This window comes from Calliopsis andreniformis, unplaced genomic scaffold (genome assembly GCF_051401765.1).
Source record: "Calliopsis andreniformis isolate RMS-2024a unplaced genomic scaffold, iyCalAndr_principal scaffold0022, whole genome shotgun sequence".
NCBI classification, from domain to species: domain Eukaryota; kingdom Metazoa; phylum Arthropoda; class Insecta; order Hymenoptera; family Andrenidae; genus Calliopsis; species Calliopsis andreniformis.
The window spans coordinates 1,576,393-1,602,696 of record NW_027480432.1 but is presented as its reverse complement, the minus strand read 5'-3'; the positions used below and the strand labels follow the sequence as shown (position 1 = coordinate 1,602,696).

Here is a 26,304-nt window from a genome sequence, read left to right as displayed (position 1 = left end):
CGAGCAGGCGCGCAGGGCTGGCGGGGGAGGGATGAAAATCTGTAGAACACGAGCAGAGGATACATGAGCGAAGCCAAGCAATCGCGCTTGGGAATAGTAATCCGCAGTCTGAATGAGTCGCGCTTTGTCCGTCGACGAGAACCAGACACACCTCATTTTCACCCCCCTACTGCCCTGCACCGCTGGAGAATTCTTTGGAGATGCTTTAATTTTTTCGCGGCTCAACCAGCACGGTTCGTGACAAGATTTTGTGAACGATCGATTGTGGGAAGTTTCAAAAATGTGATACTCTTTTTGACTCTCATATCAACCCCTAATTTTTCTCAGGCAAATACAAGGGTTGGAAAGTTGGTCGAAAGTCAAATTCAGCTCAGCCTAGAAATAAATTGTATCGCGAGCTTGCTGCTGGAAGAAGAACACCGCGCTCGTGGCGCATTGCAGCTTTATTGAGTCGTCGTGAGATACGATTATGGTCGTTTTGTAAACTTTTCGTACTGCATATGTATAAACGGCCCACCGAACGAAACGTAGCTGATGCACAGTCAAGGATCAGGGTACCGTCCCAGGAATTCAAAAAAGCTTCAACATCCGTACTCATCGTTCTGCGCTCTTGCAAGAAAATTTCTATTCTAGATAGTACTCTCGACTTTAGGGGAATCCTGTCTCGTCGGATATGAACCTTATCTTGACTGAGAGAGGTACGTGCGAACAATGATGTAGCAGGACACATTTCTACCTCGAACTAAAGCAAGCGGTTAAAAATACCTTCCAGGAACAAGGAGTCTGGATTTAGAAGCCCAGTGTTTCTAGAACTGAAGCGTCTTCAGAAAAGTATCCTAGTAGAACTCAGGGTAGCTGAAGTTGTCTGAGCAAACTGTGTTAAAAACCCCCGATCCCAACAGAGGGACGAAAGAAATTCATTCGGAAGTCATTTAAAAGTTCTCTGTTTCGCACGCTCAGCCTGTTAACCTCCTACATAAGAATCTGCCTGTCTCCAGGTCCGAGGGAAAAGGAAACGTGTTTTCGCAACAAAAATTCCTAAACGACGAGGCATCGGCCGTTAAACGTTCACAAAGAGGGAAGTCGAGCGCTCCTAATGAAACTTCTCTCCAAGCGTCACGCTCGTCGACGCCAGAGGGAACGACGCCAGAAAGGGGAAACTTCTCTGGGATTTCTAACGAACAGGTACCGGCCCCGTTGCGTGGCATTAGGTCACGTCGAGCCTCATTGTCCCACGTGGCTGCGAGTTTTTCACGCGGCAGGAAGCGAGTCAACGCAGCTCTCTATGCGCGTATAATGATGTGACTGAATCTGGTGCGCGTGGAATTGCAGCTAGACGGTGCAACGTTTCCCAGATTGCTACCAAATATCGCAGCCAGACTCCATTAAACTTTGCGCCGTGGGTAGAGGCAGATGGGAAAGGGGGCTAGAGGACGCGCAAGATGAAAACTTTCCCGCGGTTATTGGGGGACGATTCAGGTGAGGCTATCGAAGGCTCTGAGCGAGTACAGGGAAAGAAACGAGTTGAGCTATTAAAGGAACAGTCTGTGGGAGTGATGGAGAGAATGGTAGTCATGTTGTCCTCAGGATCTTCCTCATATCTTTTCGAATCCCATAGGTAGCTTGACGGGCCGCAGTTTCAAGTTCATCAATATTTTATGGTTCACTCTGATACACTTTTTCCTTGGCCCGTCCCCATAAAAAGGTATTGATAAACTTTAAAACACGACCTGTCATGTCACCTCAGGGACTCAATATGTGAAACAATATGTCGAAACCACTGTGAGTTACATCCAGTTGCAACTTTATGAACAGTTATTTTCTATACTTTAAAAAGCTAGCATACTTAAACTAGAGAATAACTTCTCATTCTCTTCTTACAGACATCCGAGAACAAAATTCCACAACTTTCTTTTCCCTTTTTGCTTTTCCATTACAAGCACAAAAAACTTGACATTACAGAAGATTAACTCACCACTCAAATACTTTTGAAATATTTAAGAAGTCCACCAGAGAACACAGTTTATATCAAACTGTAGCTACGAGGTTCATTAAATCGTTTATAGAGTCGCAATGCAGAGTTTCGGTCCTGTCTCAGCCGCGTGCACACTGGTACTCCCGTTAAACAGCAATACGCAGTAAATTCAAATTTTTTATTCGAGAACCTGTCTCCCACAGGTCCCACACTAAAATAAACGAAAGTATTCAAGGTCCACGTTCCCTGGACTCCCCCGACGATCACTCGGAATATTTATGCGAGCAGCACATGGATCGATATCAATACTAGTCGAACCGCGAAAAGCCGGTTTAATATTCATGCCCTTCCCGTCCCGGATGGAAGGTAACGCGGTCTGCGGTGGCGACGATTAGACGAAGGGAACGGGAAGACGCGTCCGTGGGAGGAAATAGGGGCACGCCTTTCTGCAAACAAGCGAGTCGAATGACCAGGTAAAGAGGAAGGAGTCAATGTCTGACATCGATCTTAATTAGGTTTTGCCAGATGATAGGATACAGGTATAGACAAATTTTGGGCAAAAATTGGAAACTTTGACTGAAGATAACTTTAAGAAAAAATGCGATAGTACCGTGATCTTTTTTTTTAAATTAAAGCTTGAAATCTCTATTTTAAAAAGCTATGTCTTGATTTTATGTTTAGTACAGTGCTGGCATTGTAATTTTTTAAAACTGAAGGCATGTTTGTCATATTGAAAATTGCAAAGTTTGATAAGATGTCCAGACTTGGAAAAATTTTTTTCCGGGATGACGTTTTAAGGAGCGTAAAGTACGATCCTTTCCCTTTAATTTAAAAAAAAGATCAAGTCGCTGCGATTTTTTTTCGCAAAGTTACAGCACTTTAAAGTAGACCCTGCATTTTCGCAACACAACTGGTAGTACCTGAATATGACAAAAATGCAAGGTCTACTTCAAAGTACTGTAACTTTGCGAAAAAAAAACGTAGCGACTTGATCTTTTTTTTAAATTAAAGGGAAAGGATCATACTTTATGCTACTGCAAGCGAGATCTCAAAGAAAAATTTTGCTGTGTCTGTACATCCCGTCAAAGTTGGAAATTTTCACTAAGGCAAATTTGCAAAGTTTAGCAAAATGCAGGGACTCGTTAAAATTTTTTCCAGAAATATCGTTCACAGTAGCATAAAGTATGATCCTTTACCTTTAATTTAAAAAAAAGATCAAGTCGCTACGATTTTTTTTCGCAAAGTTACAGCACTTTAAAGTAGACCCTGCATTTTCGCAACAAAACTGGTAGTACCTGAATATGACAAAAATGCAAGGTCTACTTCAAAGTGCTGTAACTTTGCGAAAAAAAATCGTAGCGACTTGATCTTTTTTTTAAATTAAAGGGAAAGGATCATACTTTATGCTCCTGTAAACGGCATTCCTTAAAAAAATTTTTCTAAGTCTGTACATCCCGACAAACTTTGTAATTTTCGATATGACAAACATGCCTTCAGTTTTAAAAAGTTACAATGCCAAGGACACACTAAACATAAAATCAAGACATAGCATCTTAAAGTAGAGATTTTAAACTTTAATTCAAAAGAAAAATTATGATCCTACGACAATTTTTCGCGGAGTTATCTTCAGTCAAAGTTGGCCCATCTTTTACCAAAATTTTTTTGTGCCACTATATTTTTAGCACTACATTAGCCGTAGAATACTTAATATCCTTGGCTTAAAAGTTTCGTCTACTAGACAAGGAAGGAAAAATCGCTTCTTAAATCTTTCTCTCCCCGTTCATTGTCTCCAAGAATGTTCTCTCTGAATTCTCCTTCTCCTTCCCCTTGGTGGTGAAAGGACGCGTCGATTCGAGAACCACATCCAGCCTCGTTTCTTTCTCATTAAAGCAATACGACCCAACAGCACATGTTTCTTTCTCTGAAAGTTCCCGACGACAAAAGCTGGATCGTTATCGTGCTTTCTTTGTGCCCTCTGTCCCCCTTTAACGACCAGTCGTGTCGAGTTCAAAGAAAGAGTTCGATATACCGAGTAATCGAGAAAAATCCGGGGAAAACATCCAAGTCTGAATATGGTCCCCAAAAAAGAGCAGAGTTAAACGTACCATCGGCGTATTCCAAAGATTCGAAAGCAATCGACAGCGGATGGAACATCGAGTCACGCGCCAAGGCAAACCAGGGGTGGCTGGTATCGAACAAATGACAATAAATGGCATGACGCGACACCGAAGACGGTTCCAATTTATTCCCCAGAGGCGGCGACCTCGGTCGACACTGTCAGTCCCGTCCTTTGCCACTTTGGCCAACCTTCGGGTAACATATCGAAAATACATCGACAGCCGCCAGAGAAATCATCGCGGTCGCGGTTCTTCTGTGCCAATACGGCGACTGGAAAACAAGGCTTCCCCCGATATTTGTTCGAATTAGAAAACGACGGGGGTCGAGGTGATTCCCGTGTCCGATAGTCTACTGGGCGAAGGCAACCAAGTATATTCGAATGGGTGGAAACGCTTGAAATGGATTAGTTCGAGGAACTGGCTGATACTGGAGATAATGTAAAGTGGATTCGAGCTGGTCGATCAGTTTTGAGATCTCTGGAGTAAAGTTACTTTAATACGCTCACTATTTCCTTCCATCACTTGCAGTATATCAGACTTAATATTTTTCAGCTCTTGGGCAATGCTAATGTGATTTGAAGTGGATGGGAAACAAGTGTATTATTGAGCTATGAAACATTTTCGATACTCAGCTTTTAACCCTTAGTATACCAAGATGGGATCACTCATTTTCTCAGCACAATCGAATCCAAATATTGAAATTTTCAAATTTTCAAATTTTCAAATATTCAAATATTCAAACCTGCTGCTTACAAATTTTCGCTACGAAATCCCCCAAGCGCCCAATTGCTCTCCTAAGTACCGACCCCGATGGCAGACTAATTTCGAAATCATTAACCACGCGTGACGATAAGAAGCTTCCGTGTGTCCATTAGCAGATCGCGTTCGAGGGCTCGAGATGTCACCTCGAATAAAAAGCCTACGTATGCCAGGAGCGTGAGGGGGGCAACATTGCACGCGATGGCATTGATGGGGCCTTTATTCGAACCTGGCCGCGCTCACAAGCAAACGCTATGCAATAACTCCGCGAAATTCTCGTTCACGTGTTCTCGTGCCGGCTATCGTTCCATCTTCCGCAATTCCAGCGGCGAAAACGCGGCGATATTAGCCAGCGATAAGGTGATAGGGACTCGGCTTCGGATACCCGCGGACTCGCAGTTATAGAATCTCCAAGGAGGGGGCGGGGTTCGCGCGTCAAAACGCGCGGAATGAGAAATGGCGCGGAGGGAGGCGAGCCGAGGGTGCCGCACATTAGCCCGCGTTACGAGCGACCATTCGAATTGGAAAACGAGCTAACCCCGCTGAGCCCCCGGAAAATAACCCGACTCTGATTTATGCCCCACCGCCGACCCGACTCGGAATTGCGAACGGAAGTTGCGGATACTAACCGCTCGCGATTTCCTGCGACCACCTACTGCGGGCTGCGCGCCGCGAGCGCGTCACGTACCTCGGCTGCTTCGAGAGGGAGGCCGCGTGCCTCGCGATGCACCGTGTCGTGCAGAAATGACATTAAAACACGGCCCAGAGTTCGACCTATGAGAGGGTGGCTGAAGGGAGGGGCGAGATCTGGGAGCTTTTGCTTTGGGACTAGGAAAACTAGACAAATTCGAGATCATTTGAAAAGAGTTCAATACAGAGGAGGTGTAGCGTTTCCTCGACATAAGCTCGTGAGTCTTTGAGAAATTTAACTAGTGCAGTTTTTTTTCTCAAATAGCAATGAGAGAATCAGAGAGGTTATCGTTTCTAAGAAAAATGTTTTTACAAGCATCTGCGTATAGACCCAATTGTAAGCATAAACGCTACAACCTCACGGTCCATTAATCAGTATCATAAAGGGATATGATAATTATATTGGTAATCGAGTCACCAACGTGATCATCCACATCGTTACGGCCTATTAATCCGATGATTAATGTATAGTGAAATACAGAGTGCGTAATTAATCAGGATTCAGAATTATTACATGGGGGCGCCTTATCCTCTAACTCCCACGCAATATTTACTCTTTGCCAGTCTCTTTAAAATCTACTGATCCTCGCAATAATTGCCACGTTCCCAAAATCCCTATCAACATCCTCCACAACGACACCCACTCCCCAGAATCCTCTGCCTCAATAAATCCCACTGCACTTCATATCCCACCTCTGAATTCAATCCCAAATCGCAGCGAAGACGAACGAGCGAGGAAGATAATGATCCTAGGTCGATTCCCGGTCCTTCCCACGATCGACGAAGTATTATCATCGGCGGCGTTATTACGCCTAGTGAATTTCGGAAGTTTTACGAGGGAGGAGGGGCAGGTCGGTGGAGGAGGCCGGAAGGGGGCTGGAAGAGGCGCGGCGCGTGTATTACAATACGGAGATAGAAGATCTCCGGTCGTATATCACGTATCGTGACGAGAGGCTCGCTCGAGAGAGCGGAGAACGATGCAGCGGCTCGCACGAACCCTGCGTGCATTTATGCACGACCGCTACACCCCCACCTCACCGCCCACCCTCGCATCCCCTGCTAATTACAAAAACGTCGGCAATCGTGTATTACTCTCGCGGTTGTATAACAGTAATTACGCGTAGGAGTGCGCCGTTTCGTTGTTTACTGGCCGTGTCGGGTTCTGGCGATAAGCGTTATCGATGAACAATGACTGCTCTGGATATATCGAATGCCTCTAGTTCCGGAAAAACGGAACTTGAGTAATACTGGACGCTATTATTGACTTTAGTGGCAGAGTAGCGCGCAGAGCACGAGGAATCCTAATGGTTCAACACTGTTCAACCCCTCTATTTTTTAATTAGGAAGGTTTTACGGTAACAAAAGTTTCTCTCTATTTTAGTAATTTATAAAAAAACAATATTTCTTGCAGATAATTGAATGGAGAGCATTCTATAGCCTTTCCCTTATCACGTATTCCCCATTCACCGACAATCGGATTTTCCCCCACGGCTGAATAAAACACGGGAAATGTAACCTGTTCATTTTTTATCCGCTTATTCAGACCTGCTTTCGCGCGCTTTATTTACGCGCATCGTGCACGTGGCACTTTAAACTTCGCGGTCTACGAGACAAATTGTCGCGCTGCTAGCCAGGGTATACTTTGCCACCCCTATCCGCCGTTATTTTCGCTCTTGCTACGTGTCGTTTATTAAATCCCAGCGAGCCGAGCCTGGAGACCACAATCGAGCCAGGATAAGAAAATCAGGGGAAAATAAAATAGCCAGGGGTCATCGAAAGCATCGAAATTGCTCGATACTGGGTCCAGAAATTTTCCAAGTGCCCTATCGCGATGGGAAGCCAGGGGAAAGAGAAAAAGGACCTCGGAGAAGCATAGCTGCGATACAAAGAGAAGGATAAACAAGCCGCGGGGTGGAATCGAGTTTAAACCAACCCTCGCAACGTGTCCCGCCGATGTAACCCCTGCCGCGCGTGTTTTTATCTAAACAAACGTCGGAAAAGGGGAGCAGAAGAAACGAGAAGAAACATGTCCCGATAAGCTTGTCGCAGCAGACTTCTACATGTTTTTACTGCGGCTAACGAGTTAACCGTCTGTGGCGGATTTTCTCTCTACTTGGGCTATCTAAATTGATTCGAAAAATCCTGTAGATACAGTATCTACTCTTTGCCAAGTTGAATACAGTGATCCTTAGAAGTCTAGAGCTACAAAATAATTATAGAAAAAAATCACAGAGAGCTGATACAAGCTCACGATTGTAGTAAGAATAAATGTACAATCGTCGAGGCGATTTCAGTGTCTCTAAAAAGTCCTCAAAGTCAGCCACACGTTCCATGCGACAAGCCACGACAATTGCAAAGCTCGTGCGCAATAACTCGAGCAAGTCGTGACATTTTTACGCGTCGCATTTCGACGTCGTGACCTGGGCCAACGTAACGAAACTCGCGAAGAGGGTAGCCTCGTCTCGAGCCCCCTGCCTTCCTCCCTCTATCTCTCGACTGCCAACGAGAAAATTACAAGCGGGACACGCTCACGGAAAGGAGGAGCAGTCGAGTAGAGGGTGACTGGGGCTCGCGGGGGAAGGGGGACAGGAAGGGGACGCGGCAGAGGAAGCAGGAGGAGACGTAGAATGCGACGGCGTCGCTCCTCATGCGGATACCCCGTAAATCATGACGAAGTACCGTAAAGGACGAAATGAAAGGCACGCGAAACACAGCACGCCTGCAGATATATAACGCTCGCGCGAGGAGGAGCAGCGCGACGGCTCGTGCCTTATATTCGAGTTACTGTGCCCGAGCACTGCTACTCCACCCGCTATGTAAATCCATTTGCCGCGTCGGGACGCTCGGTCATACTCTTCGAGGGTATTTTAGATACCGTTCCAGCTAATCAACCCCCTAGTTCGCGGGGGAACCGCGGGAACGAGCAAATTGTGACGAGAAAGTTCATTCTGAGTGAGAGATACTTGGGGGGACCGAAATCTAGGTTGACTCTGTATAAGAAGGTTCCCCATGTGGGAATTGCCGCAGTGATGAGCTCAGAAGACGAATAGGAGAACGAAATCTATGTAGATGTGGCTCGTGGAGGTGTACCTCGAGAATGAAGAAATCAAAATGCGTCTGACAGAGAGACTTATTCTACTACCGAAGTGAATTAGGTCAGACGAAGCGGTTTAAGTAGAATAAGACTCGTCAGACACATTTTATAGGGATTTTCAATGACCAATAACTCGAAAACGGAGCCTCAAATTTAATTTTATTATTCTTGCATTTCCTGTCATTTTGGAATGTGGGACTCGACCTGAGGCATCCTGTATTATATTACTGAAGCTAAACCCTGTGGTAACAGAGTTCACATCGATTTTCCCCGCGCTACGTATTACATAATCGAAATGACCGCTCATTAAGGAACATCCTGTACACTAATGACCCAATTTCCTATCCACGAAAAGCTCGAAAGTAGAAACTAAGTTATACCACATTTAACAGACGATTACATTTAAATTTCAACCCCCTTCTCCTCTGGGCTCGCAACCTATTTCCTTTGCAAAGCACTGGAGGAACTCGACAGGCACTCGTGGTTCGACTCAGACGTCGCTTTAATCCGGGGTCACTTTTTATCGGAGAAAAGCTGTAATTTACCTAAGGGGAAAAGGGGATCCGAGTAACAGAAATAAGTTTAGTCCACTGGTCGAAATTACTGCTCGCGAAACGAGCTTACGAGGGTATCAGCTTCTTTCCCCGTCCGACGTCTGAAGCGGCAGATCAAAGGTTCCTCTGGCCTCTATTTCGCGAGGGAAAAGCGTCGCTCGTAATCCCCCGCCGACGGAGGACGTCGCGGTCTCGCAGTCAGGACTAACTGGTTGGCAGCGAGAGAGACCTCGTTACGGCCCGCACCGCGAGCATTTCATTTTTCTTGCTTATTATAGCCGCTGTCGTTCGACGCGAGGGAAGCTCGAGGGACTAGTCTCCTGGAATCCCGCGGAATGAAGCAGTGACCGCAAATTATGTCGGTGAAACTATTAATTGGCCAACTCGCAGCCTTTGACTCCGTCGAGTTCCCATAGTGTATCGCTGCTAGTTGCGCGCCAACCAGATCCCGAGTAACAACGCTTAGGTTTTACGCGGAGAGGAAAGCGAGGACGAGAGTCGAGGAGTATCGATCTAAATTCGAAGTTGAACTGAGGGAGAGTGGGAGGATAGGTTGAAGACGTAAGAAAGCATCTGTAAAGCGGCGATAGAAGAAAATTAATAGGTGGCTGATTCAGCGGGCAAAAGAACGAGATGATTACAAAGCGTCGTTGCTCAAAGGTCGGCGGAAAATCGAAGAGCAAACAAACTACGCGCCTGGGAATGTGTTGGAGAGAGAGGAACAGAAGGAAAGCAGAACTCGTGAGAATAAATAGAGCTGAAGCAAATACTCTGAACACGTAGGCGATGAATCATGTAATTGGTTTAAAGGTTAAGTAAAAACCTCTGCGTATAGGAAAAGAGAAGCGCAGTATTATTCGTATGAAATAATTCAATGAGAACTTTATATAACCTTAGGGTCAGCTTCAGAGAATCTTGGAAGAAGTTTAGAAGAAAATTGTTCACGGCGAAGAAATCTTAGAAACTTTTTTCAGACATTTTTCGCAACGTTGAAAGAATTAGAAAGAATTACAGTATCGCTAAAGAATATCTTGATCAGTAATTCTATCCTATCTCTAGCTCCTTAATTAGAGGGGATCATTATTGGTGGAAGTCTTTTTCGACGAAAGTAGGAGCCCATAAACCGAAATGATTAAGATAATGGAAACGAAGTGGAGATCGAGGGAAAGAGGCAGAACGGGAGGAGGAGAATGAGAGTCGTCTGACGTTCGCAGTGAAAGGAATTCCTGGGTGCAGGATTTAAGACGCAATTTCCCTGACGATGTCGCGTGTCATCCGTCATGCAGTCTATCCCGCATGGAACAATGCCCGACTAAAATTACGCATTCCAATTACAAATGGATACGCGTAGGAGAACCGCAGACGTTTCATTCATTCCGCTGCTTCGAGAAGCGCTTGTCTCCCAGGCGCAAGGGCGTCTGACTAAGACGATCCTGAGCTACTTATATTTTAAGAAAGACTGATCTACTATGCGCCGCGACATATCACCATATCTCACAAGCTTTTTCAATTAACTGCACTGTCAGTATATTGTTGGTACTATGGAAGAGAGTTCTCCAAACGTACAAGTAGCAATTTCAGATATACAAATTTTTTACTTTTTAGTAAAAAAAAGTAATTATTTGCTGCACAGAAGTACAGCAAATACAATACCACTCTATCAACTCCTGTAACCACTCTTCCAGTGCCATCAGTGTAATCATCCTACAGCCACGTGAAGAGCAAAGAAATTGTTCGATAGCTGAATATAGTCATAACATCCTCACGTCGCCAAGTAATTACAAGAATCCAATTTCACGATGTAATCGACTGACGCATTTGTCGACCTCTACCTGACATCTCTTAAAATACACAGACCACAGAGAATTCTCCTTTCACCTTGAGAATCCATAATCACCTTCCAATTACACAATGCGCATTGTTCGAAGGCTGTCAAGTAACAAAGATCGCTCTGTCCCGGATCCCCCGCCTCTCTAATCGCGTGATGCGCGTTCCACCTGCTGAATCCGGATTAGTAGGCGTTTACGAGGAGCGTGGGCGCGTAAGAATCGCTCGAGCAGCCTAACACGGTAACAGCATCGGTTATAATCGTTAGAATAATCAGACAAGAGACGCGTGGTCGGGCAAAAACCCAGGAAAAGCGGTCCATAATCAAAGACACGCTATATCTCACAAGGGACTCTGGAGATCCAGCCTGTAGATTTCCAGGGAAGAGATAACCACGAAGAAAAGTCACGCGAAAGGGAATCCGCCTGAGGCCGCTATGGGGAAGAGGAAACCCTTTACGCCACGAATTTTTCAAGCCCTTCCTTAACGAGCTCCGTCCCTCATATTCGATGCCCTCGTATCAGACTCGGGGATCTGACGAGCCTGAAATTGAATTACGAGAGCACGGGGAACGAAATTCCAACGAATCTCGACCGTAGACCAAAGCCTGAGACAGGAACTTTAAAAGCAGCGCGACGAGCTGGGCCGACGATTGTCTGACCATCACAGGGACAACCGCCTGCGACGACCTTATCGAAATTTCGAAGCGTTAACGTCCTGGAAAAACTTTATCCACTTTTCCAAGTATCGACAACCGTAGACACAGCTTCGGTAGAAGTTCCCAGAGTGTGTACGAAAATCGCGATCGAATCAATCTCCCCCGAAACAATAGTTCTCCTCTGGTTGATTCGACTGGGCGATCGCGCGTTCATACGCGCTAGAAGACGAAGAATCAGCGGGAGAAAAAAGAGAAGAACTCAGGAGGGCGATACAATAAATCAGGCTAAATCTCGAAAGCGGCGGGGCAATAAATTCGACTTCGTTTATCAGCCGGAGTAACTTCTATTCGATTTCTCGTCGGGAAGCCCTTTCGAAAACTTTGTCAGCCTGATGGGGCCGACTCGACTGCGATTTTACCCGTGGAACCGGAAGTTTTCGGCGGAATCCCGGCTGAACGGGATGTGGGGCCTCGCGAGTCTCGATGAAAATCCTAGGGTAATGTATTCCGAAGCTCCCTTCACCCCGAACTTCCCCACTCCTCCTCCCTATCCTTTAGTCAATCTGCCGCGGGGTCAACCAGCGTCCCCTCCGACCCCTCAGCCCTCCTTTCCAGTCCTCCTCTCCCTCTCCCTCCCGACGTTTCTCGCGCTGGGACTCGCCCACGCCCTCGTGTCCTCCGCTTTTGCATCTCACGTCCGCGCGGACGTAAAGTGCAGGGTATCGCATTCCACGCATCACCCACGTGATACTGACCAGGGGGAGCAGAGGAAAAAAGAGGAACGAAGGGCTGGCGAACGTGCACTCCCGCGCCTGCGATACGTGCCGCGAAGAATCGCGCGAAAGCTACTGAAAGCGCCTGAATAAAAGAAAAGCTGGGGAAGTGTCCCTTATCGAGGCAGGGGAAATCGAAATGCTGCTCGGATGCCGCCTCGTGATTTCGATCGATTTAGATGGGCTTGTTGTACTGGCTGCTTTTACGGAGATCTGGGCCTTTTAGGGGAAGGTTTTGTTGGATGATATAACTCAGGAGTCGGTGAAGTGTTTCTGTGAAGCACTAGATGTTAGATACTTTTGAGCTCCGCGGGCTAGGAGTCTTCCCTTTTTTTAGGATATCTTAGAAGTGCAAAAAGTAATTTGAACTTGCTGAGTGGACAAAAGTAGATCGCGAATTTGACTTGGGGTCTGTAGTTTACCGACCCCTGATGTAGTTTCCCTTATGCAGAGGGATGAAAAATTAAGTGGGACATGATTCTAGAGACATTCTCCTTTTATTGGTAGAACAAAGTAAGATTGTGAAAGTTTAATGTTGGTGGGAATAGAAGCGTGTAATTCTAGCCCATTTTGAAATTTCTAATCTTCAAAATTTCAAATATTCAAATATTCAAAATTTCAAAATTTCAAATTTTCAAATTTTCAAATTTTCAAATTTTCAAATATTCAAATATTCAAATATTCAAAATTTCAAATCTTCAAATCTTCAAATCTTCAAAATTTCAAACATTTAAATCCTGAAAATTCCCAATATTCAAATACTCTCTCAATCCCTCAATCCTCAACTTCCAGATCCAAAAAACCGACTCCACACAAAACCTCAACCTCCATCTACTCCCGTCTCCCGCATCCCCTTCTCCGATTTTCTCATTATCTCCCCAAGCGCCCAACGAAAGCATCAGCCCATTTAAATCGGCCCTTGCGAGGCATTTGAAGATCGTTCCGCGGCGGAGCCGCAGCCAGCGGTGTAAACGTATCCTCGCGGAACGTCGAGTCGCGGAGGGAGAGAAGGATCGGGAAATGTTCCACGAAAACCACATGCGATTATACGAAGCGCAACGAGCTGTCGAGGTCGGTCATTCACGGCCGTTGGAGTTTCGTCGGTGCGGGAACGGATTTCGGTAAACGGGCAGGACCCGAAATGGCTCAATAACGGCCGTTCTCTGGCGAATTTTTGGTGCGCGAGCTTTTCAGCTGGCGGAGGAAATAACGGTGCAGGTGCGTTCGCGTGCATACAATCGTGCGGAGCGGCGCGGAGCTGCCAGGCTGAAAGCCCCGGAGCGGTGCAACGGCATACAGTGCGCGGGAACGGCGTGCACACATGCACACGTCTATATATAATATACAAGCGCATCGCGCGCATCGACTGGAGAACGTTAAATGCAAAGTGCAGGCGGACACGGGGCTCGTGCAGCGAGAGAGAGCCGCGCGTCGCGCTTCACTGGGCAGGCCTGTGTCTCGCGCTGGTAGGAGATTCGTACGAGAAACAAACGATAGCCAGTCACAAAGGAAGCGAAATAACGGCGCGGAAAGAAAAGGCGGCCGTGGAAAAACGGGCACGAGGAGAGAGCGCGAGGGGCGGACGCGTCAGAGAAAGAGAGACGGAAGTGCCATTTAACGCTTCAGGTGGTACGCGCACGTTTTCTCGCCGACCTTTCACCTCCGCTGGTTCTTTCAGCCTCGCGCTTTTTGATAATACTACGTGTCTCGAGGCGGCGTGCGATGGCGCGGGAATTCGCGCGGAAACTGCCAAGTTGCTGATTTCCCTTCTCCAGGAGGTTCTTCTCTAGACAACGCCTACGCGACGACCCCGAAACAACACCGAAAACGCCCGAGTATTAATCCGGCTAAAAGCCCGCTTCTGGACCCAACGACTGCCCCTTTTCTTTAACCCTACCTCTAGCCATGTCAGCCTCGTCTGTCTAAAGACACACGGTCGAAATAACGCGGGAGGAAGGCCAGGATGAGAGCAGGCACAAAGACAGGGGAATTCGATATTAAAGCGGACAGGGAACCGCCAGGAATCCCTGTGCAGCTAATGCGCTATGTACTCGAGGCTAATTCGAGCAAAAACCTTGTTAATGTCCTCTACCCTGATCTCTATTTCCGCTTACGAACGTGCTCCAACGCCGACTAAACGAATCCGCGGTGCGTTTACGTTCTAGAGACTCTGAGGATGCGCTTCAACCTAGCCACCTCGTTTTCCAAACGGTCTACCTGGTAATTATAAATGACGAGGGTGTTCAAAGGGAATGAGTTAATCGGCTTGATTGAGATCGCCATTCGGAAAGACAAAATTCCTGAAGAAATTCTGCTACTCTGATATTCTATTTAAAAATGCCCCATCTTATGTTATCTAAAAGCTCTCCCCCCAAAATTCACTGTTCCTTATATTCCTTATCCCACTATATCAATCAGTCTCTCAAATCAAATCCCACAATTGCCCACGAATATCCAGCATTATTAGCGTCCCTCAACGCCGCTGTCAATCAACGTTTCGCCTTTAAACGTTCGCCTATCAACCGACCCTCAATACCTATCGTCCCTGTGAAGCCTCTGCCTGGCGGGCAATCGTCAGCCTGCCATAAAAGCGCCCACCTCGCTGTAAGAACATGCAAAACAGAAGAGAGGCGGTTGATAACTCACCTTCAAGCTCGACGACCTTGCCAGCCCTCTTCAGCGCCTTCACCGCCTCGTCGTGGGTCGCCTCGCGGAGATCCTCTCCATTCACTGCCAAAATAGCGTCGCCAACGTACAGCTGCTCGGTGGCGTCCGCGGCCATCCCTTTAAAGATCTTCGAGATCAAAATCGGCATTTTGTTCTCCTTGCCGCCCTTGATCGAGATGCCGAGGCCATTGTTATCGCTTTTCACCACGCGCACGATCCGTTTCTGGTTGGCCACCGAGTCGGGCACATCTGGGTCGTTGAGGCTGTCCACGTTGTTGTTGTTGATGTTTCCGTTGTTCAGGGCGTTGTTGCCCGTCTCGCAGCTCTCGTCTAACGAGATGCTTAGGTAATCGTCCTCCAGGGAAACGAACACGCGGTACCATTGCCCACGGACCTGGGTTTCGAGGACGCCCGCGCGTCCCGACGCCGAGGAGGAGGCTGCTGTGGTCGTCGTCGAGGAGGACGAGGACGACGTCGCCGCGGACACTACCGAACCGATCCCCATCACCCCCATCGCGGAAGTCGGTTGTCCGCTGCCGCACAGCTCGACCATTTCGATTTCCTCGCAAGCTGCACGCTGTGGAATTCAGAGAGAAGGGATATTAGTTAAGTCGACGAAGGATTCTGAATTGTTAAAGTGTCCCCTGAGAATCATTTTGACTCTTACTCGATCATCGAAGAGGCAAAAGGATTCGAAATAACTCCCAGTGGTCCCAAACTTAAAACATTTGCCACGAGATAAGTTACGAAGAAAGTTTCATTGTGTAGGGGATACTTAACGCGCTGAGTGTTGTAATTTAACGGGGCGATCATCGATGACCTCCACAGCATTCAGCGTGTTAATTGCTATTTAGGTTTTTGGAGCAAAGCCCTGTTTGTCGCGCCAACTGTCGAAGCGAAAAAATCGTTCGGGACAAAGAGGTTCACAAGAGATGAAAACAAGGGATCAATTGCGTCCCTCATAGACAGTGACGCAGATAAATCAATCGTATACTATGCTACAGTGAAATTCGTAATTTGAAAATAATTGATACTGGCCGCCGGTGACGCGACCCCTGTTGCCCCCCCTTTGTCCCCTGGCCCGACCATTATTTCCATCAATCCATTTTCGCCGGGCAACAATGGCATTACCCGTTAGTCACGGAAAATGTCCTACAAAACTGCGGACAACGGGTATAATTGCGTGAAAATTGGGAGCAGCCTCGCCCCGCTTACGACAGCTGCTGCTCTGCCGCCGCCGACGCTCACTTTTAATTAATTAAAAGTCTCGCCTGCGTTCTGTCATCCCGAACGCGGAAATATCTCTGTTCAGTCCGCGATCTCCGCTCTATCGCGACTCCACGCGCCTCGCCATCGACCGTTTATCATATTTCAACGAGCGTTATTTACGAGCGACCATTAGGCTGACTACTCCTGCTCAATGCCCTAGCACGGTTTATAAACGCGGAGAGAGAAAGTCTGGCTTCCCTGGTTGTCGAAAAAGACCGAAAACTCTTCCCCTCCGTGTGTGTTATCGTTATCGCCCGAGCACGGCTCCCAGGAGGCTAAAAACGGAGGCGGCGCCATATTTAACCCGCGTATCGCGACGTACAGAATTTTTCGTCAGCTTCGCGCGGCATAACTAATTTCGCGGGGGAGCCGCGTAACCGCGCAAATTGGATAATTTATCAGCGGCGCGCGGCGAGTCGTGACATTAGCCGTGGATCGAAATCGGGAGACGGTGATACTATGGATCGTTCAGGGTAGCGATCCTCAAGGGAGCGGCCAGACGAGGGGGTGACCTTTAGACCTTTATGACCAGTTAAGGCAATGGATCAGAAGGCTTATCTATGGATTTCCATATGGAGTCACAGATCGGTATTTCGAGGATTTTCAGAAAACATGGCGTGAATATTTGCTCGGCTCGCAAACGACGTTAATTAGTATGTTGAACCATTTCCCTGCATAATTAATGTAAAATTATTAATTACCTCTCTGCCGGGCGTTACGCAACGTTAGCTGCTACAATTACATCGAACAAGGGATATCGCGTTGCTACAGTTAAATCTCATTACGACATGTCGACGGGTCGAATCGAATAAGCGCTAACGCTAAAATCCCTCTGTATTCAATCGTACCGGCAACGGGACTGTGAAATCGATCCCTTCGACCGCGATTTTTCCCTCCTATCGCTCAGAGAGACGAGAAGAGAACTGGACACGATTTGTCTCTAACAGTGAGCTCGTATAAATCCTAGATTTACTATGAATGCGTAGTGGATTCAGAGAAGGAAGGAAAGTGGCCAAAGGAAAGCGTACAATGATACTTGTCCAGAAGGATGGGAAAAGGTACTTGCTACGAACGAATTTGGAAGAAAAATGGGAGAAAACTAACATAGAGAGGGACACAAGAAGCTGAGGATACTCTAATCTAATTGGTGATTTCATTAGCGCTTTTTATAGACCACTATAAGTAATTGAAAGATGAAAATTTGAACACGTAATTTATATAACGCTCAAAAACAAATTCACAAGTTATTGTGTACTCTACATCCACATTATTAATAAATCATCGAGACGAAATCTATCGACCCAATTTCAGTCAAACGCAGACCCGTTCAGTTTCCGAGCCACTTCACCTCCGACTTATTTTAACCAGCGGAACCACCCCTGCCACCAAGGCAAACCAGACCGACAACTATTCCCTCGGAACGAAATTCGAGGTGCATTAAAATGCGACGTGCACAAAGGTGGCGTGTGCGTGTACGCGGGCCAAGTAAATTTCTGTCGGCGGAGAGGGTGGCAGGGGGTGGCAGGGGGTGGCAGGGGGTGGCAGGGGATGCGGAAGCAGCGGCACGCAATTGGAAAACGCGTTACACGTACGCCGAGGGTTCACCGCGGGGCCAAACCGCAATGCCAAAAACAGCGCGCGTTCTCGCGCGATGAAAATTAAGAGCGGACGAGGCTTTCGAGAGAGACGTGTCATTTGTTCGACAGAAAGAAGGGAAAGACGAGGAGGAAGGGACGACTTTTGGCTGGGATCTCGCGGGGGCGCGAGGACGGGGTTGGCTGGTGAACCGGCGCGTGAAATTGGGTAAAAATGAATCGGCGGCAGGGCGCGGGGTCGCCATTATTCCCGAAACTCGTATCGGGATGTAGGTACGCTGCCTAGCTACGTGACACGTACGAATCGACGAGACGACGATGCGGAAAGTGCAACCAATGTTTTTTCAGTCCCTGTGCGAGGGTTCATTGCGAGGAGGAACACATGCGCGCTACTGTACTGTTTCTACTATGTTGGATCAGTCGTCTATTCGCTGAGATTAATCTGAGTTATTTGTGACCTAGGGAAATTTTCTGGAAAACACCACCTTCACTTTCCCACTCTGCATCCGAGTAAAAAATTTTTTCGAAAATATTTAATGTAAGTGTGTAAAAGTAGAGGCTTTGCCCTTTAGAATAAGACCAGGCTCGCCTCCCTGCGATTTTTTTTAACGGAACTACAGCAGTTCAAAGATTGGCCATTTTTTCGATCTCTAGATCACTGTGTTATTTTGAGGCCAGAGTCATACTTTTCACTCAAAGTGCGATATCTCAGCGAAAAAAAATCGCAGCTCACTCGCTAAGGTCTCGTTCGAAAGGGGAGGGTTCAGATGTTAATCATCCCTCAGAAAAAGTCACGAAAAAAATTTATCAAGTTCCTGACAGTCGACTGAAGTTGGAAAACATTCGAGGAAAAAACACCCTCTCTCTCTCGGCGGGTCCTAAAGTCAAGAATTTTTTTCGAACAAGTTCAACTCAGGAAGGTCAAAGTAGAGGCTTTGCGCTTTAGAATGAGACCAGGCTCACTCTCCTGCGATTTTTTTTTACGGAGCTACAGCATCTCAAATATTGACTACTTTTTCGGGCCTTGGAACATTGTGTGATTCCGAGGCTGGAGGCTCAGTTTTCGTTCAGAGCGCCATAACTCGGCGAAAAAAAATCGTAGAGCACTCGCCAAGGTCTCGTTCGAAAGGGGAGGGTTCATATATTAATCCTCCCCAGAAAAAGTCGCGAAAAAAATTTATCAAGTTCCTGACAGTCGACTGAAGTTGGAAAATATTCAAGGAAAAAACACCCTCTCTCTCTCGCCGGGTCCTAAAGTCAAGAATTTTTTTCGAACAAGTTCAACTCAGGGACATCAAAGTAGAGGCATTGCACTTTAGAATGAGACCAGGCTCACTTTCCTGCGATTTTATTTTACCAAGATACAGCAGCTCAAAGATTGACCATTTTTTCGATCCCTGAATCACTGAGACTACCCAATCTGACCTAGTTTGCTCAAAAATTCTCTAACCACCCTATATACTTGCGTCATCAGTCGCTCCTAATGAAGCCTATTCTAACCAGCGGACACGTTAATCAGTGGTCACGGCGCTCCAATCTCCTTCGAATCAATTTTTATCTCTACGAACAGCAGCCGCGCTATTCTGAGCCACCGATGCCAGAAATAGCCGCGATTCTTAATCCCATTTAATCGGCGCGCGGAATTTCATCCGGTCAAGCCCACCCCCACCACCCTCTGATACGTGTTACGTATCGACAACACGATACTTGTTGATTCGGGTACGGTGACTGGAGTTACACCCATCTCAGAAACACAATCTTACATATTCGTGAACGTTCACCTGAGAACGTTGTAACCAAATACGTTTGCGAGCCGATAGCCCGTAGAGACGGTGCACGTATTGACCTCGGGCGAGCATTATAAGGAGCGATGTACAATACACACGACGTGCACCCAGTATCCGAAGGTCGTGTATCAACACGCGATACCGTTCTTACACGAGCTTAGCGTTAACGAAATAGATAACACCATAACAGAGACACGATCCCGATACAATTCCGCAAGCCACGGGATCGTAAACAACTAGACCATCGATGATGGCCCCGACCTCGATCTAGTTTACGAATTTCCTGCAACCTGGTACAAGATTGCTCTGAGTATCCTGAGGAAATCCTGAGGATTTGCATGGGCAATTTTCAGAAATTGAAGGAAATTTGGAAAGGGAAACACCACTACTTTTCTTCTGAAATTTTTTATATCTTGAGACACTAGAGAGAGGTCACTGATTTGCAAGGGAGGTCCTATGTCTATTCCTGCAACTTTCATCTCTAAGACCACAGAGTCCAGATACTAGATTTCAATTACAATCTGCCGTGACTTCTCAAACCACTCAAAGTTTAAAGGCACCACAGGTCCCTCAATCGGAGTCCCCACTGTTCACTCCCCCGATAACCAGCTAACATCGCTATCACCAGCCAAAAACACAGCCACGCGTAATAAAACCGAGGATACCGCGATCACAGGGCACGTAGTCACGCGGGAAGGTTATAATTAAAGCGTTTGTCTCTGGGAATTAGTCTCGCGCGGGTTCTGCTCGCTGCCCACGTGAAAGCACTCTCGCGCGCGTTGCTGTCCGCTCGGCCCACGTATCTGCGAGAGGAGGAGCAGATCGAGGCGATGGGAACGAGTGGAAGCGAGATGGAGTTGTAGGTCGAGCACTCAGGGTCTCAGACGCGTGTATACGGCACTGTCGTGCCCCTCGCAAAAACCAATAACCTCGGCAAACGTCGGGCACCGGTTGTTTATGGCCTAAAAGAGAGAACAAGAGACGAGAGGGAAGAGAAGGATAACGGAGGACGAGAGAGAAGGGCGAGAGAAGGGCGAGAGAAGGGCGAGAGAAGGGGACAGGAAAAAGAAGACAGGCTGGGGGAAGGGAAACACGTCGCTCCAGGTTCGAGATCACTTCGTACCTGCAGCCTCGATGCCCTGCGAGCCCTTCGACCAGCCAATCATTACCTCGTTATTGGCTCCATGCGTAACGAGGACTTTTATGGGGCTGATACGTGATAGGGATACGATGTCGATTCTCCGATTTGAATTTTGTGATGGGAAGGCTCTGTGACCTCTCATTTTGAGAAGGGTGTGGAATTAGGGTGATTACTGAGTAGGATACTTTGTTACCAGCTTGTCAGTAGTATTGTCCTTCGAATTGCTGGCTATTGGAGAACATATTTTAAGCGTTTTCAGGGAAAATGAAAACCTAGCCAATCCAAATGAACCAACTTTCGTCTCAAAATACAGGGTAACTCTACATGAGAAAATAAAATAAAATTTATTGAGATCGTGAGAACTAGTGTACCAAAGTATCTACAGCTTGAACCATTTGAGGGGTAAATGACAAAAAGAGAATGCTTCCAGCTTACCCTAAAGTGAGTAAGAACACCCTGTATGTTATACGAGATACACCCAGTAAATCCAGTAATAATTCCAAGCCTTCTTACGAAAGCCCTGTTTCCCCAGAAATGTGAAAAATTTCACGAATGCTGTACGTGATCGCGTTTTAATTAAAAAAGCAACAGGGGTGTTTCATGCTCCCAGGCCTACCACACGCGATCGTTGTTCGTCGAATCGTTAACGAGCCGGAATAGTTGCACGAGTATTCTTTCGCCTGCACAGGAAAAGAAGAAATTCGGAGCGGAATTCTCGCGGAATTCTCGCGGAGCACACACATGAGAAGTGGAATGCATATTCCAGAGCCCTCGAAAAGATTAGTTCTTTCGGCTGATCTGTTTGCATTGCTCCCGTAAAGGTGCACGAGCGATCACGTGACGCGTGTCAAGATGGCAAGGGAGAGAAATAAGACGACACAGTTGGGATGCCGTACGCAATTCGAGCGTGTTCCTACCAGATCAGCCGTTCGGGGAAACCACCGCGGGGCTATAGTTGAAATTGGAGTTGCAAGAATCCCGGGAATGCAACGGAACGCTGAATCTCAAGGAGCAAGTTTCAAACAGGAGAAATTGAAAATCGTGCGGCAAAAGCTCCCCGCTTTGCGTTTAAACTCGTCAGACTTTGAATACTAGCGCCGTTAAACAATTTTTTATTTCTTTCCGCTTCGACCTCGCTCCTTTTTGCGCCCGCGCTTCGCTCCAACCTTATGCTACGCTTAATTATAAAAACCGACATGCAAATTTCGCGTAGAGTATACGTCCTATTTCAGAATCCAGAATTATGTATACATGTTACTAGTGGCCGTGTATCGGTGTTTCGATATCGCAAAAATTATGGGCGAAGCTACTCAGAATATTCAAACATAAATTATTCGTGGAAAGTTTCGGGAGTGTTATAAAACGAAAAGTGAGAGATGTACACTTTCCATTGTGCGAAAATATGATTTGAATCTGTGGCTGCGAGGCAAAATACAAGGCGCCTGTTTTCGTTTTTCAGATATAAAACTCTGAACATCGAATCTGCATTATAGACTGATGACTTCCTGTGCAGAATGTTTTCGAAGGATATGAGATATTTTGGAAGATCTCTAATGGAAAACAGTAAAGTCAAAAATTGGTGATACTTTTAGCTCCAAATAGATTGCTCTTTAGAGTATTTCACTGAAACAATGTGCAGTGTTTTAGTTACAAGTTGTTTTATAATTAAATATAAAACACTGACCTAACGACACCAATTAGCAGTTATCGATCGGCCGTTTCGTTCCATTAACCAGCCAATAAATGACTGTACACTCAAGGTTCAATGATCGCAGATTTAAACTTTTACATGCGTTACATAAGCATATGTTCCAGACCCTGAGCATTGAATCATTTGTCAGCTAGCTAATGGTACGAAACCAGTTAAAACTGATAATTGGTGTCTCACCGTTTTGGAGACCATATAATAACACACTAATCTTTTCCATCTTCTTGTCGTCTATTACTCCAAAAATATGTCAACAAAAAATTCTGTCTTCCAAAGGAAAAATTCATAAACAAATACTATTCCTCCTACGTTTAAAAGCCCAAAGGTGCCCCTATAAATAATTGAACACACAACCCGCGCCATTTTGTCTGACAAATAAAAGAAACGCAAGAAATAACCATCGACAGCCTCGCATAACAAGCATCAACGTATACTCTACTCGTGAATCGTAAAAATAAAAACAAAGGTGTGCACGTACCTGAGAAAAGGACGAAAGAATCAGGGCAGAAGCTCACACGAAGCAAAAGAAAAGCGGACAGAAGGTGTAGGGAGGTGCTTCGGGGTCCAACGCAAAATAAACGTGCTCGTTAGAGCCGGCTCGCTTCTACCGATGATTTACCGTTTTCCGCGCGTGTATGGGCATATGACTTCCGGTAGGCAGTGAGAGGCACGACGCCTATTCCTCTCCTAGATCACAAGACACTGTCGCTCTCCCCCGCTGCTCGTCCTCCGCCACCCGATTCTTCTCTCTTGCTACTCTTCCGCCGCGATATGCGTCATCGGTCGATACATCGATATATCACCGGCGCGTCGTTAACACATTCGGCGATCGGCGCTGGAGTCAATGACATAACCGCCCGTCGGTTCGCCTTTCAGCAGCCTCGACATGTTTCCCTGGCCTCCTCTCTCGTCCTCGATTCCGAACACTCCGCGATACAAATCACGCGCGTCGAGCTCCTTTTTCGCGCTCTCTCCGCGCGTACAGTGTCTCCTCGTTATAGGCTCACTGCTCACTCAGTCTACGCGATATCGAAGATGCAAAACAAGCGACACTATCTCTCAACGATCTGAAGCGAATACAGAGCTCATAACGAGACAATGCTGTACCCACTTTCGCCGCGGCTCGAGGCGCTCCGATTCCACACTCGTTCCACCGATTCAGCGCCCGGCCGCTCCGCGACGGGGCAAAACGACGCCACGATCGTTGGCCGTTCGCGGTCTACAGTAGAATGCGCGAGTGTATTCGATTGAATCGTTCGATTATCGAACGCACCAGTCGAACCGATTAGTATTTCGACGAGCCCAGTCGCGTTTAGGCACACTGAGCGCGACAGACGACGAGTTGTCACTGAATTCAGGGTGATATCCGAGAGTTAACGACGAGGGTTGGAAACTTACGCGAGGACGCGAGGAACCGACGCACGCCGAAACGGGGAACAGAGTATTCCGCGTTCCCCGCGGTTAGATTTGAAGGTCGAGGTTGCTGGCTGACCGACACGGACACAGGATTCGTCCCGATCGAAGCGCGGTACGAACTAACACGTCACTTTCTGAACCGGTCACATCGCCGATGGGACGAGTACACAAGTAAGCCAGAAAACCGAGCAACCGACAACCGCGACGTCACGAGTCGTACTAACTTGGCTAGCGGCTCGGCCGACCCGATGGACCGACGTCGCGCGTCGATGGGAGGGGGTGACTGCTCGGAGGGACGACGCAGGCGCCACCCGCGGTGGAATTTTAGAAAGTCGCTGGACAGAGATCGGTTTTATCGACAGTTTTGCTTGGGGACTCGGAGAGGTGTGTTCTCTTCTTTTTCATTATTTTAGAACCTTTATTTTATCTATTTATTTATTTACGAGGTTCAGTGCTATGTTTATTCACTTTTGAAGAATGTTTGTCAATTTCTGTGTGAGGGAAAAGTATTTTTTGAAGCCTTTTTTTCATTTTATTTTGATCCTGGGTATTTTAATATTCAGAACAGTAGACATTTCTTTGAAAAAAAATGAGGGAATGAGCTATTTTTGAGTCTTAATTAATCCCTCCAAGCGGGTTTCTTTTGTAAAATTCTTGCAAAAGCGATTTACCTTTTTTCTTTCAAACAAACGATTTACCTTTTTTTTCGTGTGAGAGTGGTGCACGCTGGTTTTGAAATTTAAAATATTGTAAAATGAATTGGATGGGTGAATGGTTGTGGTGAGGTAACAGACGTACAAATTCGTCAGGGAACTGAATCGGTACGTTAAAGGGTTAAAAGCGTGCACAGAAGAGTGCACATACAAGTGTACATGGCATCATGAATGTATATTTTTGGGGATCAAACGTAATATGACCGGATCAAAGCACTTTCTTTTTGTCTTTCAGTATTTCAGTATCCACTAGCTGAAAATAATATCGATTTCCATTGATCAAAGCTTTCGCCAGAGTAAGTTTCGTTTAATTCGCAAGCGTGTAAACTAACTTATAAAAGAAACTGGTATAATTTTCATTAAACTAACATTGATTCCATCCCTTTACATTCGTTCAAACAAATTTGTTTCGAATATATTTCACCTCCATTTTTCTGCATAATTGTATCGATTCACTCTATAAAACCCTTCAACTCGTTTTATTTACATTAAAGATTTACGTATAACTAATATCAATATCATTATTCCGGTTCCTCGTCGATATTCTCTAGAATGAATTAGCTGCGCATATAAAAAAAAAGAGAAAACTTGAAAAGGAAGCACTTTATTGCATCGCTATGTGCAGTTTTGCTTTGTGTCTAATGAAACGAACGAACGGAAAGGATATGCGGGGCGCATCGTTAACAGTGTATCATTTATTCCCTCTGCCTTGTACGTTTTAATTCATAGAGACCACAGGGTTTTTGTTCAGTCGAGGGATATTGCAGCGCAATCACATTATGCATCTCGTTTCATAGAAGCAGTCGGAAAAGCGGAGACCGTGAAAAGGGAGGAACTTATACAGATACGAAACGGGATTATCTTATCAGTCTTATTCTTTGAAATAATCAAGACGTCTGCTCTGAATTTCATTTTGTGCCCCATTTACCTCTCACCCCCCGCCCCTCTTCTTCCAACCCCTTCGCCCCACGCAAACACACGGCGTCGTTTCCACCGCTAACTTCTTTCCTTTTTCCCCAAAGGCATTATCGCGCGAGATAACGCGAAAGTTAAGGCCGAAATACATCATCCCCTATCTCGATTATGGTATTGCTGTCCTCCGAAGGCATCGGTAAACGAAAGATATACGACAGGCCCGACGCTAGACGCCGGGGAAAAGTTTTATCCGCCGTTTCAGAAATATCAATAACCAATCCCTTAGAACAGTTTCTATTCCGAACGTGGAAATATACGCGGGACAGAAAGCCCCGTCCGCCCACGTCCCACCCCCGTGGCGAGCGCCATTCGGAACGTGCTCGAGTGTATCCCTTCTCAAATCGGGATGCAGCGGTCTCGCGGAGACGCTCAGGAAGTGTCCCATTCCGAAAAATGGCACGTGTCACAGCAGCCCTGGGTTTACTGTTTAGAATCCGATCCGAGTCTCTCTGGGGCTCTGTCTAATCGCCTCGAATCGCTCGATTAATACCACGCGAGTGTGTGATCATCGATATGAGTGTGCTTAAGCAGTGGTGATACTTGTACGAAATCGAGGTCGAGTTGATAAATTATGCATCCGCGAATC

General features: G+C 46.5%; 1 protein-coding gene across 3 annotated transcripts in view; it reads right to left on the bottom strand.

Moving 5' to 3' along the window:
* The window catches only part of Syn1 (Syntrophin-like 1), a 266,314-nt gene extending 242,627 nt beyond the window's left edge, over positions 1–23,687 (bottom strand). Inside the window, exons 1-2 of one of the 3 annotated variants that reach the window (XM_076390967.1) lie at positions 23,234–23,687; positions 15,094–15,691 (exon numbers count right to left, since the gene is read on the bottom strand). In XM_076390967.1, the coding sequence (XP_076247082.1) occupies positions 15,094–15,691; positions 23,234–23,257 (622 nt within the window). In that variant the 5' untranslated portion in view covers positions 23,258–23,687. Of the gene's footprint in view, positions 1–15,093; positions 15,692–23,092 lie in introns of all 3 variants that reach the window. The other 2 variants (XM_076390966.1, XM_076390965.1) reach the window with 2 other exon arrangements.
* Between the last annotated feature and the right edge of the window lie 2,617 nt (positions 23,688–26,304).